The following is a 14,729-nucleotide window of genomic DNA, read 5'->3' on the forward strand; positions in this document are numbered from 1 at the left end:
GAGCACCTTTAAAAAGTCAAGGAAAGGTTTGGGGTGATCAGCAAAGAGCACCTTTAAAAAGTCAAGGAATGGTTTGGGGTGATCAGCAAAGAGCACCTTTAAAAAGTCAAGGAATGGTTTGGGGTGATCAGCAAAGAGCACCTTTAAAAAGTCAAGGAAAGGTTTGGGGTGATCAGCAAAGAGCACCTTTAAAAAGTCAAGGAAAGGTTTGGGGTGATCAGCAAACAGCGCCTTTAAAAAGTCAAGGAAAGGTTTGGGGTGGATCAGCAAAGAGCACCTTTAAAAAGTCAAGGAAAGGTTTGGGGTGATCAGCAAAGAGCACCTTTAAAAAGTCAAGGAAAGGTTTGGGTGGATCAGCAAAGAGCACCTTTAAAAAGTCAAGGAAAGGTTTGGGGTGATCAGCAAAGAGCGCCTTTAAAAAGTCAAGGAATGGTTTGGGGTGGATCAGCCAACAGCACCTTTAAAAAGTCAAGGAAAGGTTTGGGGTGATCAGCAAAGAGCCCCTCGTGCTGGGAGCGGGGACATTTCCCCTGCAAGGCTGCTCCAAGCTCTGTCCAGCCTGGCCCTGAAGGCTCCAGGGATGGGGAATTTCACAGGATGCTGCCATGGAGCAAAGCCTCCTCATCCTCCTCCTCCTCCTGCAGCCAGCACAGTCTGTGTGCCCCAGACACCCCACTGCAGGAGTTACACAAACCTCAACACCCACGGAATGAGAAAAAGGAAAAATCCACGTTCATGTGCCCTGGGCAGGCCTGATGGATCATGGAACCAAAACTGGAGATCTCCTTATCCTATCCTGATCCAGAAATCCCTTGGTCCTGTTGGACACTGTGAGCCAAATTTCAAAACAAGACTCTCAGGACAGGAACTGTCTGAACTGGCAGACTTTAGAGGGCCCTGTGTTAATCCAGAAGTTATTTCTACCTCTTCATAATTAACCAAGAAGCAGAGATGAGAGCCCAACCAGTGCTTTAAATTTAATCACACACATGCCTGAGAAAACAAAATGGTTTTATCAGAAACTGCTCATCCTGGGGACTGTCTGAGGTCAGGGCTGTGAATATTTACAAGGAACACATCAAATTCTTGAACTTTACTCACTGCAGACCAAATGCTTCAAAATTTCAGCTGCTCTTGTTTCCCAACCCCTCATAAATAAAACACAAATACCTGAAGCTGTTCTATCCCTGAGAGCAATGAGCACCCCTCAGGCGCTGCTTCTGTCAAATTTTAATTCTTTTACTTCTATCAAGAGAAAATACATCCATAAAAGATGGAACTGCCCCACTTTTATTCTTTCTACCTACCATGTTTACACCTCAGTGCCTGTGCAAGAGACTTTACCATTTATCTTCCCTTGGGATTAATGACTAAATCCCCCAAACATTTTTTGGGAGCCTGGTGTTTATAACTCAGCTCTGATCTTGCATGTCTGTACATTAAACAGCAAGTTAAGGCACACAAATTCAATTCTTTATTGCTTCAACAGCAATGATCAGCAAAAAAATCACCCACACAGCTGAGAACAGGGCAAAAATACTGGGTTTTGGGGTGGATAATCACAAATGCAGCTTTTTGGGGTGGATCCTCACAAATAAGAGCTTTTTTTGGGTGAATAATCACAAATGCAGCTTTTTGAGGTGGATCCTCACAAATAGAGCTTTTTTGGGGTGAATAATCACAAATGCAGCTTTTTGGGGTGGATCCTCACAAATAGAGCTTTTTTGGGGTGAATAATCACAAATGCAGCTTTTTGGGGTGGATCATCCCCTCAAATGTAAGAAGCTATGCCTTTAATGCTGCACAAGACAAAGCTATTTAAAAAAATCCCTTAAGAATGATTTCTTATCAATACAACAATAACCTCTTCACTCAGAAGAAAAACAGCACTTGCCTTTCTGGAACATCTCAAAATTCACATTTCAAAGACACTACAAATCCAGCTTTTTCCCACTGAGCTGAAAATATGGTTCATTCAGCTTTCTTTTTTCAGACATTCTTTCTCCAGCCAAATCTTCCTCATCTCTATGAAAACATGAACCTCCTAGACACGATATTCATGCAGAAGACACAAAAATACACTTGGGGGAGGAGTAATTCCAATGTGCCAAGATATTAAATCTGGCATTAAAGATGCCATTTTGAAGGATCAATAAACCCAGCAGTTTTGGACACCAGCACTGTGTGCTCTGAGGGTATCCATGACTGTATTTGTACAATATTTTTGCTATCTTTGGGAGAATAAATTAAGTGGAAACACATAGAGCAACACAAAGGATAAGGAATTAGGAAAAGTACTGGAATAGGACAATCCTGGAAGTAATTTTGTGGCTCAGCCTCCCATGTGCTCTTTCACTCAAGAGCTTCAAAGACAAAGGTGAAGCTGCAGCTTCTCCTCACAGAGTTTTCCATCCATCATGGAAAAAGGTAAGTTTTGGCTGAGGAGGGCCTTGCAGACATATCCACTGTGCTGGATGAAATGAATCACTCCAGCACTTGGGTGTAAGAATTTAGAAAGCTGAAGAGCAGAACAGAAACCTCTCTGTGCCAAACTCACAAATTTCTGTGCATCTAGGAAGGAAGGGTTTATCCAGCCTCCATATGTGATTTTTTTATTGGAAATCCAGAATGGATCAGGGACCAGCATAACTCCCCAAATCAAAGGTGGCTGTGTCCACCAAACCTTGCTCAGGGATTTACTGCTAGAAATCCTTCAGAAACTGGGGAAGAACTCTTCTGGCTCCTTTGGAAAATCTAAAATCTGACAACTTAATGAAATGGCAAAATGTGACAAAGTCCCAGAATGGTTTGGGATGGGAGGGAATTTAGGAAGGAATTCCACCCCCTGCCATGGCAGGGACACCTTCCCCTATCTCAGCTTGCTCCAAGCCCCATCCAGCCCTGGCCTTCCAGGGATCCAGGGGCAGCCACAGCTTCTCTGGGCAGCCTCTGCCAGGGCCTGCCACCCTCCCAGCCAAGAATTTAATCCCAATATCCCATCTAACCCTGCCCTCTGCCAGTGTGAAGCCATTCCCTTTTATCTTATCACTCCACATCCTTGTGAAAAGCCTTGGCAACCCCAACCACCTGGCATGGAGATTGCCTTGAGCTGAAGAACAACTTCATGAATATGGAGATGTCTCCCTGAACTGCAGTCAGCTTGGGCTGATGCTGCCTCTCCTCTTCCCTCCCAAGCAAGCAGCAGGTGCCAAAGCAGCTAAAGGTAGCAGGGAAGGTTGTTTTCCCAGCTGCAGTGAGCAGGGACAGTTGCTGCTGTCAGCAGAACGTGCTGCCAAACTCCGTCACGGCCTCGCTGACAGGAAGAGCTGCTCCCTCTGCCAGGGATGATCTGTGAGCTTCCACCACACACCTCTGGGACAGAACTGGGGCTCACACACAGCCCAGAAATGCTGGAGGCTTTCCAGGTTATCCAAATGCTGGCATTGAACCTGACCACTGCATCTTCTGGAGACAGAGAGGAAGGAAGGAGATCCTGGCAGGCAAATGTTCTCAGCTTTGATCTGTTCTTCCCTCTCAGGTCTCTGCTGTTGGGGGTGAGTGCTGTGTGACCTGCACTGTTTGCTTCCTCTTAATGGACATCTCACATTGAGAGGAAATTCGATTTTATTCACAGAATTCACAGAACCACTGGGTTGGGAGAGGCCTTCAAGATCATGGAGTCCAACCCAGCCCCAACAGCTCAACTCAACCCTGGCCCCCAGTGCCACATCCAGGCTTTGTTAAACACACCCAGGCATGGGGACTCCACCACCTCCTCCATTTTTAAGATTTTGGAGAGTGCCTGGCTCCTCAAAGTAAGAGCCAGGGAGAAATAACCATAGGGGAAACAGCACTCCCACCATGTAACTTCCCATTAACACCAAGAATTCCAGAATGGTTTGGGTTGGAAGGGGCATTAAAGATCATCCAGTTCCATCCCTGCCATGGCAGGGACACCTTCCACTGTCCCAGGTGCTCCAAACCCCGTCCAACCAGGCCTTGGACACTTCCAGGGGCAGCCCCAGCTTCTCTGAGCACCCTGTGCCAGGGCCTCCCACCCTCCCAGCCAAGAATTCCTTCTGAATATCCAACCTTAATTTCCCTTCTTTCACTTCAAACCCATTACTCCTTGTCCTGTCACTACAGTTCCTGCTAAACAGAAACATGAGTGACAGGATATAATATTTAAAGCCAAACAGCTTGGAACATCCCACATCAAAGACCAAATCCTTAATAAGAGAAACTATTACAAACATTTCAAATGGAAACCCAAAGTTTTCACCTTCCACTGCTGAATATCCTCACAGAGGGTGCCAACAAGCCACAGAGCACCTTATTTCCAAAGGAGAAATCCTACTGACTGCATCCTAAAAGAAAAGCGTGCCATTCCCCAGAAGAGGAACTCCACAGCAGTGAGAAAGAGCTCAAGAGCCCTGGTTTGATGTCATTCCAAACACCATTTCCATGGAAAAAAAGAGCACACAGAGTACAGGCATAGCTACAGCAAACACTGCTGACCAGAGGGCTTTGATCTGCAGGGCAAGAGTGGAATCCCCCACATGACAGATGTTTTATGGTCATTTATATGTGGAAGCAACAGATATTCACCAGGGACAGCAGTGCTGAGTCAGGGATGGCCAAATCCAATTGGCCTGCAGCTGCCAAAACATGTTGGTATGAAAGTTGGGAATATGAGATTAAAAGCTGTCACAGCCATAACTGTTCTCTGGTATCAAAAAAAAGCTTTAGTACTCTGTTCTTAACCTGTTGACTTAAGCAGTAAAACACTGATAAAAAAAAACAGATAAATTTTCATTATCTGAGAGATTAGAATGACATTGAGAATTATTTTCTAAACATCAAATCCAGGTTCTCTGCAGCCTTTGGCTGCACCAGGAATTAGGATCCAGAGCTCTGAGACACAAGGCAGTGACCACACAAGCAGAGCTGAAACCTGATTCAAACTGGACAGAGTCCCACTTTTATGGCAACCTTGAAAAAAAGAAAACACAAAGAAAGTAAAACAAACTTTTCTGTTGTTTGTTTGAAATTGAATTTGAGCAAAAAGTCTGTGTGTGCCACAATCCAATTTCATTGCTCACTATTTTCCAGCAGCAATCAGTGGCAAAATGCTGCAGGTTTCGAGTTGAAAACACTGCAGGTTTCTTCTAAGCTGATGCCTTTATTTGGTGCAGGAGATTAAAAAAATAATGACAGTAATCTCAAGAGAAGAGAGACTACAGAAAGAATGAAATTTTCATGATGAATATAACGAAATAGAAGATCATGGCATCAATATAAAACGTGCCCCTTGTTTACAGGCAGTTTCTGCCACGAATTTGGTGCATTCCTTGTCCCTTGTGCTTACTCTTCAAGAAAGCCACTGTGGCACTGCTCACAATCCTGCTTGGAAAAGCCCAAACAAGCTAGCTTTAGAATTGCTGCACAAGGTCATGTTTGATCATCGGGGAGCACAGACATGCTGCTGTTCATCCCAGCTCAGCTGCCAAACAACAGCCTTCAACAAGGATGGATTTACACCCAGCTACATCAACCACCCTTTTGTTCCCCTCTGCAGAAGCAGGGAGCAGTTCAAACTCTCTTTGGGGCACTTGGAATGAAAAACACAAAAAGCTGAGCCCTGGGAATGGTTTGGGGTGGGAGGGACCTTAAATCCCATCCCATTCCAGCCCTGCCATGGCAGGGACACTTCCACCATCCCAGGCTGCTCCAAGCCTCATCTACCTGGCTTGGACACTTGAATATTCCCCCTAAATCTCTCCAGCAAACCTCTTCAGAGCCATTAATAAACACTCCTATAAAAAATCCATACAGGAAAATGTAGGATTGTCAGGAAGGACGAGCAGCAGGAAATTATGCTCTGAATTCAAGTCCTGTTTTCCAAAGCCCCTTGAGGACACCAAGATCCACAATTACACACAAGCAATGTTGTGATGGATGCTGTGATGCAACCAAATTCCACAAGTTAAGCAAAACAGCCCAGCCTTCTGCTATTCCAAGTACTTCCAGAAAATATCATGGAGTGCAGGAACTTGTGATGATCCAGCTGATGGTGTGACCTTGGTATCAACCCAGCCCTAAACAAATTAGGACTACAAAGCCCTACTGAAAAGCTGCAGGTTCACCCACAGGTCATGCTGGTGTGAAAAGCCATCCTGGCAAACATCTAACCACACTGGGGATTTACCTGGGATGGGATCTGACCAGCCACTTCCCACTGCTGGAGGTTAAATTCCATTTACAGTCTCCAGCAGCTTTTTAAAATTTTCTGCTCCAAGACCTCAGTCAAAAATGTGTTTCTTCATTAACCACACATAACAACTATTTCAGCATGAAACAGATGCATTTCAGAACTTCTGAATGCAAACAGAACAAACGGATGTCATTTTCAAACACTGCCTTGAGGTTTTAATTTTTATGACCACGGTGGGAAGACCTTTCCAGGAAAGCCAGATTAGAGTGACACTGGGGACATAAAAATACTGTTTTTTAAACAGCACATTATTAAGTTCCAGTTCTCATCTTTGCTATTACAACCTCTTCCACGAGTCAGTAATTCAAGGTATCTTGGTGCAATGCTGTGAGGGATAAATTATTCCAATGGTTTAATATTAATGTCTTCTATTAAAAAGAAAAAAAAAAAGCTTTCCCACCACAGATGAGACAACTAACAAGTCAGGATTGTAATGGAAATTACCTCCAAGACTGCTAGACACAAACTTGGATCTATTTACACAGGCTGTGAATAGACAAGAGTTTATTTACAGATGGTTTCTCCCCAGCCCTGAAATGCATTTTGGGGAAAAAAGATATTAAAACAACATCAACAATCCAGCACTTAGGAGCAATCCTACAATCAGCCATTGTGTGCCATGTGACAGACAAGAGAAATAAACCCCACAAACACTAAGAAAACACATCTCTGTTTAAAGCTTCCATGGTAGTAATGAAAAGCAAAGTGGGCAGGAGAATTTTGGAAAAGCCTTTAAATATTCTTCTGTAACCTAACAGTGAAGATAAATATTTGCTTAACCTCCACCTTCACCATCCAAAAAAGAGCCAATTACTCTAAAAGCAACCAAATGCCCCAAGAAGAATTTAAAGCATTAACCACAACCACCAGAAAGCATCTGAGGAAGAGGCAGATGTCCCACAATCAGAGAGGCTGCCTGGCTTAGACATCCCAAAAACAACTGTGCTGGAGACGCTGGTGACTCATTATTAGTGAAGGAGCAGAGAAACCACTTGAAGAGGTGAAGGGAAAATTCCATTTTAATTTAAGAGCCCTCTCTAGCAAACCCTTCCTGAGCTCTGCAACATAAAAACACTTGGATATTTGCTAATAAATTCATTTTATAAACACTTCCGACAGCCCTCAGCCAGCACAAGATGTGCCATCTGCACTGAGACTTACCAGGGGCTAAGAAAAATAAAAGTACAATGTTTATACATTAAGTCCTTTCAAGAAAAAAAGGTTTACCTCACTTTTAAAATTACCATAACATCAGTGACTTTAAAATGTAAGTTTGCTGTGCATATTTGTCATAAGAGGCAGTGCCATCTGATTCAGTATTCCCTTGATACAGTTCCTGCTGCAGGACTTCACAAAAACAAAGAGCAAACCAGTGACCTAGAAACAAATGCAGCCTCTCAAACTCCTTTCAACTCATTAACTTTATACTCGTTTCGGACTCATACCAGCGCCTGGAACTCCTGCCAAACGCTTGGACTGAAATTTGCCAGGCTGCACGAGGAGCAAGTTTGGGTTTGCTCCTTATCTGAAAGCGTTTCAGGAGTGGAAGGAGCGTTTGTCAGGAGCCAAGGAGAGGAGGAGGAGGGGGCAGAGGGCTGTGGTTTTTCTGTTTGGAGGGGATGGATGTGTTTACATGGCACGGAGCAGAGCCATGCATCCAGCCCAGCTCCGGAAGCGGAAGCTGGATGACATGTCAGCACAGCTCTCCACTAATTACCAGGATAATGAGAAGCAGAATATTTCTTTTTCCACAAAGAGATGACACAAAAACACTTCCCTGCAATGCAACTAGTTATTTCTTGTCGTGCTGCCTGGTTATTTCTTGTCATGCTGCCCTGCACTGGGCAGGCACACACAAACAAAGCAGCTCAAGGTAGGCAGAGTTCCAGATTTATGACAGTTGAAATGTTCTTTTAAAGGATTTAGTGCTAGAATCCCTAGGAAAGAAGCTGACTGATCTGTGCACAGCACTACAGGATTAAAAAAAACAAAAGAGGAAGGTAAATATGCACCATGAAAACTTTTAAAAATAACTCCCTGAGGTCATAAGTAACCATTTCAAAGGGGTGGTGGGAACAGGATCCATCCATAAAACTTCAATTTGAACATTAGCAAAGAGCCCTCCCCCAGCAGGAGCAATTACTGCTGCCTTTCATGTGGCACAGTAACACACCTTCCCTTGCACGCTTGGCTGTGTCAGGTCTATTTTAAACACACTCAACAGCACTACAAAGGAAAACATCCCACAGCTCCCTCCCCGTGCAGCTGAACACGCACATTGCCAAGCACAGGTTGAAAACTTTTGAGGCTTTCTTCATAATTCACCCAGCCCTAAAAGCTGCTGAGCATCCCTGAGGTATGAGGAACATCTCTGAGGTATGAGGAACATCCCTGAGGTTGTGAGGAACATCCCTGAGGTTCGGAGGACAGGGCTCATATGAGAAGAACACACGACTGCCTGCACCTCCTGTCCCCCACACCCGTGGTTCTGCTGATGTGAGCACCAATATGGAATTACAGAATCCCGGAATGGTTTGGCTTGGAAGGGACCTAAAAGATCACCCGGTTCCAACTCCCTGCCGTGGACAGGGTCACTTTTTGTATGCACCATTCCAAGAGCATCTACTTGATGTGCTGCACTAACTCTACCTCGTGCTGCAGCTCCGTTCCAGCTTCTGAAGAGCTTTAATCTGCTTCTGCCTTTCACGGGCTATTATTAACCTCGGGGATAAAGTGGCACCCTTTTAATCAGGTGCTTTAACTGGATGCGTTCTGCAAACAGGTACAGCCAAGAGATATCCTCTACCTCCCGGGGCAGTAACGTGGGAAGAATCGCCTGCCATATTCACCAATAAAACCTCCAAGAAGGGCAGCAGAGAGAGAACCTTCTCTGGTGCTGCAAGCACCACAGAATCCCAGGATGGTCTGGGTTGGAAGGAACCTTAAAGATCTCATTCAGTCAAACTCCTTAGCCATGTGCAGGAACACCATTCACCATCCCAGGCTGCTCCAAGCCCGGTGCAACCCGGCCTCGGACACTTGCGGGGATGGCCGCAGCCTCTCTGGGCACCCCGTGCCAGGGCCTCACCTCCCTCACATTCAATCCTTTCCCACACAATTGGGAATCCTCCGGCTTGGCCAGAGGCTCACCTTGTACACGTCGCCGTAGGTGCCGCTCCCCACCCTCTGGATCAGCTCGTAGTCCTGCTGCGGGTTCCGCCTCAGGATATCGCCGCTGGCCCGCGCCGCCGGCTCCATGTCCCCGCCGCGTCCCCGCCGGCCCCGGGATGCTCCTACCGCGGCGGCCCCCGGCCCATGGCTCCTGCGGCGGCAACGGCGGCTCAGGGGGGCTCCGGGCGGCCCAGACAAAGGCGGGCGGGCGGCCGCGCCCTCCGCGGCTCCCGGGGCTCCTCGGGGCAACCAGGAAGAGCCGGGGCGGGCGGGGAGCGAGGCCGGGCGGGGAGGGAGCTCCGGTGCCGCCGGCGCTGCGGCCCGTCCGCCGGGGCGGCCAGGCCGGGCCGGCTCCTACCTGCGCGCCGCAGCCCTTTGTCCCGCCGGGGAGGGAGGGAGGGAGGGACGGACGGAGGGGGGAGCACCACCACCGCCGCCTCCTCCTCCTTTTCCTCCTCCTCCTCCTTCTCGTTCTCCTTCCGCGGTCGAGCCGGGCCGGGTTCGCTCGGCTCGGGACGGGACGGGACGGGCCGGCAGCGCCTCCGCGCCGCCGCAGCGCCCCGGCGCGGCCAACGCGGGCCCCGCTCCGAGCCCGGCCCCGCTCCGAGCCCGGCCCAGCCCCGCTTCAGGCTCGGCCCCGCTGCAGGCTCGGCCCCGCTCCGCTCCTGCCCGGCGCCGCTCCGGGAACCGCTGCCGAGGGGCTGTTACGGGGCGCTGCCCGCCCCGCGGCCCGACGGCTTATGGAACCCCAGCGTGGTTTTGGTTGGGAGGTAGCTTAAATTCCATCCATTCCCACCCCTGCCACGGCAGGGACACCTTTCACTAGACCAGGGTGCTCCAAGCCCCAGTGTCCAACCTGGCCTGGGACACTTGCAGGGATCCAGGGGCAGCCACAGCTCCTCTGAGCCAGGGCCTTACCCTCACAGCCAAGGATTTCTTGCCAATATCCAACTAAAATCTTCCCTTTCCCAGCTTAAAGCCATTCCCTGGCTCCTGTCCCTCCATCCCTTGTCCTCAGCCCCTCTCCAGCTCTCCTGGAGCCCCTTCAGGCCCTGCCAGGGGCTCTGAGCTCTCCCTGGAGCCTTCTCCTCTCCAGGGGAGCATTCCCAGCTCTCCCAGCCTGGAGCAGAGGGGCTCCAGCCCTTGGAGCATTTTTGTGCCTCTTCTGACCCTGTTCCGACAGGGAGAAGTGCAGGTACGGGCAGGGCTTTCAGCCTGTACCCATTGGTTTGAGGCAGGAAAAAAGCCCCCAAGTTGGCTACACCTCCTATATTTTATATATATCTCAATCCATATAGCTGCTTATACCAAACACCAGGCTGAGCTTTCCATCTTTCACACCAGAGGCTGGGATACTTCCCAAGAGACTTGAGAAGGAAAAGGAGGAGGAACATGTGGAGGATGTAGGACTGATCTGGATTGCAGCCTTGCAGCCACATCATGTAATCCTTCTCATGGGCTAGTCAGGTGGCATTTATCTTTGTGGGTAACCAGTGCAATGAAAGTCACACCAGAATTACCTCAGACTTGTTGGGACTTGTCTCCCTGGGCTCCATAAGTCAAAAAAAGCTTCTGTGAACCTGCAAAGTGGAAAGCATTTATAACTGCCTTTCTCAATTATTTTCAGCAAAGCAGCTGAAATTCTGGGCAAAGCTCACCCATGGTCTCTGAAATGAATGCTGAACAATTTAAGAAGCCCAAAGGTGGGGATAGGGAGTAGAGGAATGCTGGAATTTGCAGTAGCACTTGCTGCAAGGAGAATCATTAGAGCCTGAAAGGAGGTGTGATTTTCTAGGCGTCAAAACTACCACATACTCAGAGCAGGAAATACGTCTGCAGAAGTTAGGTAGAAAAAATTCAAATGGATGCCAGATGTAGGAGTCTCTGGTGTCCAGGATTGCTTATTTCACAACAGATTTCTGCTTCTTTGGCAGCCACACAGCCCAGGCAGGCCCAATATAGTCTAATGACAACGTAGCCAAGCACTGATCTTGGGTTTTAAATGGAGTCTGGGCTTTGAACTTGCTCTTACATTTAGAAATCCCACAAGTAGTACCTGACAGAGTGGTGTGGATTGCATAAGATTTTCCTTCAGACCACAGGCTCCACAGCAGACTTCATTAGGATCTGTGGTGCTTTAGGTTAAACTCAAAGGCATGGTGTGCAGACTCCTGGGAATTGCATAGTGGCCTTTGGGTTTATTGGGATTTATTTATGGGCTCATTTGGGCTGCAAAATGTAACCTGCCCCACCTCCCAGAAACAGGAGAGCTCAGGGCTGCTCGCTTCAAGAGATTCCCATTTAATTTCCCCTTGTACTCTCCAAGCCTTCTGCATCCTGTACGTCCTTTCCAACATAAATACCTAAGTTTTCCTGAACCCCCAACAAACAAGGAACTATTTACCCTTCAGAGAGCTGTATTTCCTCAAGTGATTTTTAACAAAGCAATTACCTTTCCCCTCATAAATCAGCTTCCTGTGCTCCCAATAGGGAGCTGTTTGTGTCCTTTTTCTTTCCCCTTCCTCAGCTGATGCTTTTCACTCTGCTGACTTGCTGCTCCTGACAAGCCATGGGGTAACAGTACAGCAAAAAGGACATTTCATTTTCCAGTGGCAGATGGTGCATTAAGACTTGGCCTCCTAGGACACCTGTCAGATCTGAGAGGCTGCAATTCACTGCAAAAGCTGCTGTATTTAGCCCTTGCTGGGTTAAGTTTCACTTCCCACCTGGAGGGGAAGTTTCTCATCCCATCTTGTCAGTGGTGGAGAGTGAGCTCTCAGAGCCCATCTCATGTTCTGAGCTTTAATTCACCTTTCCCAGCTCCGTTCCCTGCTGGAAGAACATCTGGGAGGTGTCCATAGATAAAAGCAGCACTGGGACTGGATTATTGTTACCATTTCATGATTAGGAAAATGAGGAAACTGCCTGAAATTGTGCCAGGAGAGGCTGAGGTTGGATATTAGGGAAAATCTCTTCAGGGAAAGGGTGGGCAGGCATTGTTTGCCCAGAGCAGTGGTGGAGACCATCCCTGGAGGGTGACAAGAGCAGTGTGAAGGTGGCACTTGGGGACATGAGTCAGTAATGACCATGGCAGTGCTGAGTTAAGGCTTGGGCTCAATGGTCTGAGAGGGCTTTTCCAACCTTAATGACTTAATTAATGATTCTAATGAGTTTTCAGTGCAAGGCACGGACCCTGTGCCCTGGCAGGCCCATGCTCCTGAGCACACACTGCATTTTCCACCCCAGACCACGCTGCCTTTCTGGTCAAGCGTGTTCAGGAATGTGCTTTTATGCAGCATCTTCCATCTGAACAGGTCGCAGCCCTAGAAGGAATGTTAAGTGGTTTTACATAAGGCATTCTGTGGGTTTGGAGAATGGGATCTGTTTGTGCTGCAGTCTGAGGAGGGAGAACAGCCACGAGACACCGAGGAGCACCAGGTAACGGTGGCTGCAGAGCTGGAGGAATTTCTGACTGAACTAGACAATAAAGGTGGTTTTAAAAGCAGTGAAAATACTTCAATCCTGGTGGTTTTTCTGACTACTAAAATATCTTGAATTTTTATACAGTCTAACAAGCTGACGTGGGAGGCATTCGTAACTGCTGCAGCCCCTTCCCTATGATTTGAATTTTTTTTTTTTTAAGTTTGTGGTTTGTGTTTTTCAGGCTGGTTTTCCTCCCCAGTGGAACACACACTTGCTTCACCCATGGCCACAAGTGAAGGGCCTGCAGTGGAGCCATTCCCAGGCTTTCTGTGGACAATTTTCCACCCCTGAGTCTAGTTCAGGATGCTGAACCTCCTAAAGCTTCTTGGCATTCCTTTAGCAGCTTTCAGTGCTGCTTTACCTGCTCTGCTATCAGAATTCAGAATAAGAGGGATAGGGAGGATTTTGTGAGATCCTGAATGTTTCTTGTTTCTGGAATGGCCCTTTGGGGGACAATTGGGATGGCAGCAGATGTGGGCACGTGATGACAAGTACAAAAATTTCCTGGAAAAAAATAAAGAGCAGAAAGAGAGAGAAGTCCTGGCAAGATGGATGGAGAGAACACAGCCAAGGGCAAGAGAAGGAGGAGAAATCCAGGCCTGTTGGATGTTTCTTATGTCCAGCTTGGGAATTCACGTGCTCAAGGAAACATCAGTCTGCCATAGACTAAGGATCTCTCCAGGGGTTGTGCTGAGATGCTGTGGGAAGAGAGAAAAGACACTGCAGGGAGAGAAAAGCCTTTTGTCCCTTGCAGGAGCAGGAGAAGTGAACGAGACACAGCCCAGGCCTGTGTGCAAGGATTTGTTTTTCACGGAAGGAAGAGGGGCACTGTGGCTATACATTATATTTGTGTCACCCCGTTTACGTAGATGCATCTCAGGAGACTTTGCAGCTGATTGTGCTCTTTGCATTCAAAGGAAGGAAACCAGCTGGATGCCCTTCCCTCCCACCAGCACGCACAGGAGGGCAGAGGTGAGAGCAGACAGCAACTGCTCAGCACAAGGATGCAGGAAAATGTGGCCATTTCCATGAAAAACAGCATTAAAAAGGGAAATTCGGAGCACTGCCTGGAAACCCGGCTGCTTCCCCAGTTTCCAGGTGCACCAACCTGGCTGGAGCATTTTGCAAGTATCCTGCTGAATCATCCAGGCAGGTGGATTTGGTTGGTTCTGCCAAGAGGAGCTGGAAGCCTTTTTTTTCTGGCTGAGGTGAATCTTCAAGGGGAAATCCTAGAAACAAACTTGGCACGCACAGATTTTGGCTTGGGCTCACTAAAGCCACGTTGCAAACAAAAAGGAGGCTGGTGAGGAAGGATGTTTTCAATAGTGTCCATCTGCCTGTCAGTGCAGAGAGAGGGCACAAATTAAAAACAGGATCGGAAATAGATGGGAAGTTTGGCTTAGGAGAGATCCTCTCTCTGCCTTGCTGACCTCTAAATTGTAGAATCGTGGAATTACCCTGAGGATCATCCAGTTCAACTCCTGGCCCTGCACAGACACCCCAAAAATCATGAGAGCCGTCCTGGAGCTCTGGCAGCCTTGGGAACGTGACCATTCCCTGGGGAGCCCCACCACACTCTGGGGAAAGAACTGATAAACAGAAATAAAAGGATCAGATGGTGCAAAGGCAGCCACCGAGGTAAAACCAGGCCTGGGCTGATGATTCTTTATCTCCATGTTTATTTTATTCTTAAGTAGCTCCTTTTAGTTTATGGAGCATCTTCCAGAAGGAAGAACCTCCACACTGATTGATTAAACAAGTCATTTAATTAACTACTGGAATTCTGTCTCCTCCACAGTGA

At 47.7% G+C, this 14,729-nt stretch overlaps 1 protein-coding gene across 1 annotated transcript in view; it reads right to left on the reverse strand.

Annotated features, from left to right (window-relative positions):
* MAP4K5 (mitogen-activated protein kinase kinase kinase kinase 5) overlaps positions 1–10,077 on the reverse strand; it is a 66,148-nt gene extending 56,071 nt beyond the window's left edge. The window contains exon 1 of the mRNA XM_071426086.1: positions 9,425–10,077. Coding sequence (XP_071282187.1) covers positions 9,425–9,532 — 108 coding nt within the window. The 5' untranslated portion in view covers positions 9,533–10,077. The remainder of the gene's footprint in view (positions 1–9,424) is intronic.
* Between the last annotated feature and the right edge of the window lie 4,652 nt (positions 10,078–14,729).

This window comes from Agelaius tricolor, unplaced genomic scaffold, assembly GCF_023055355.1.
Source record: "Agelaius tricolor isolate 1412-34295 unplaced genomic scaffold, bAgeTri1.0.p SCAF_5, whole genome shotgun sequence".
Taxonomy (NCBI): Eukaryota; Metazoa; Chordata; class Aves; order Passeriformes; family Icteridae; genus Agelaius; species Agelaius tricolor.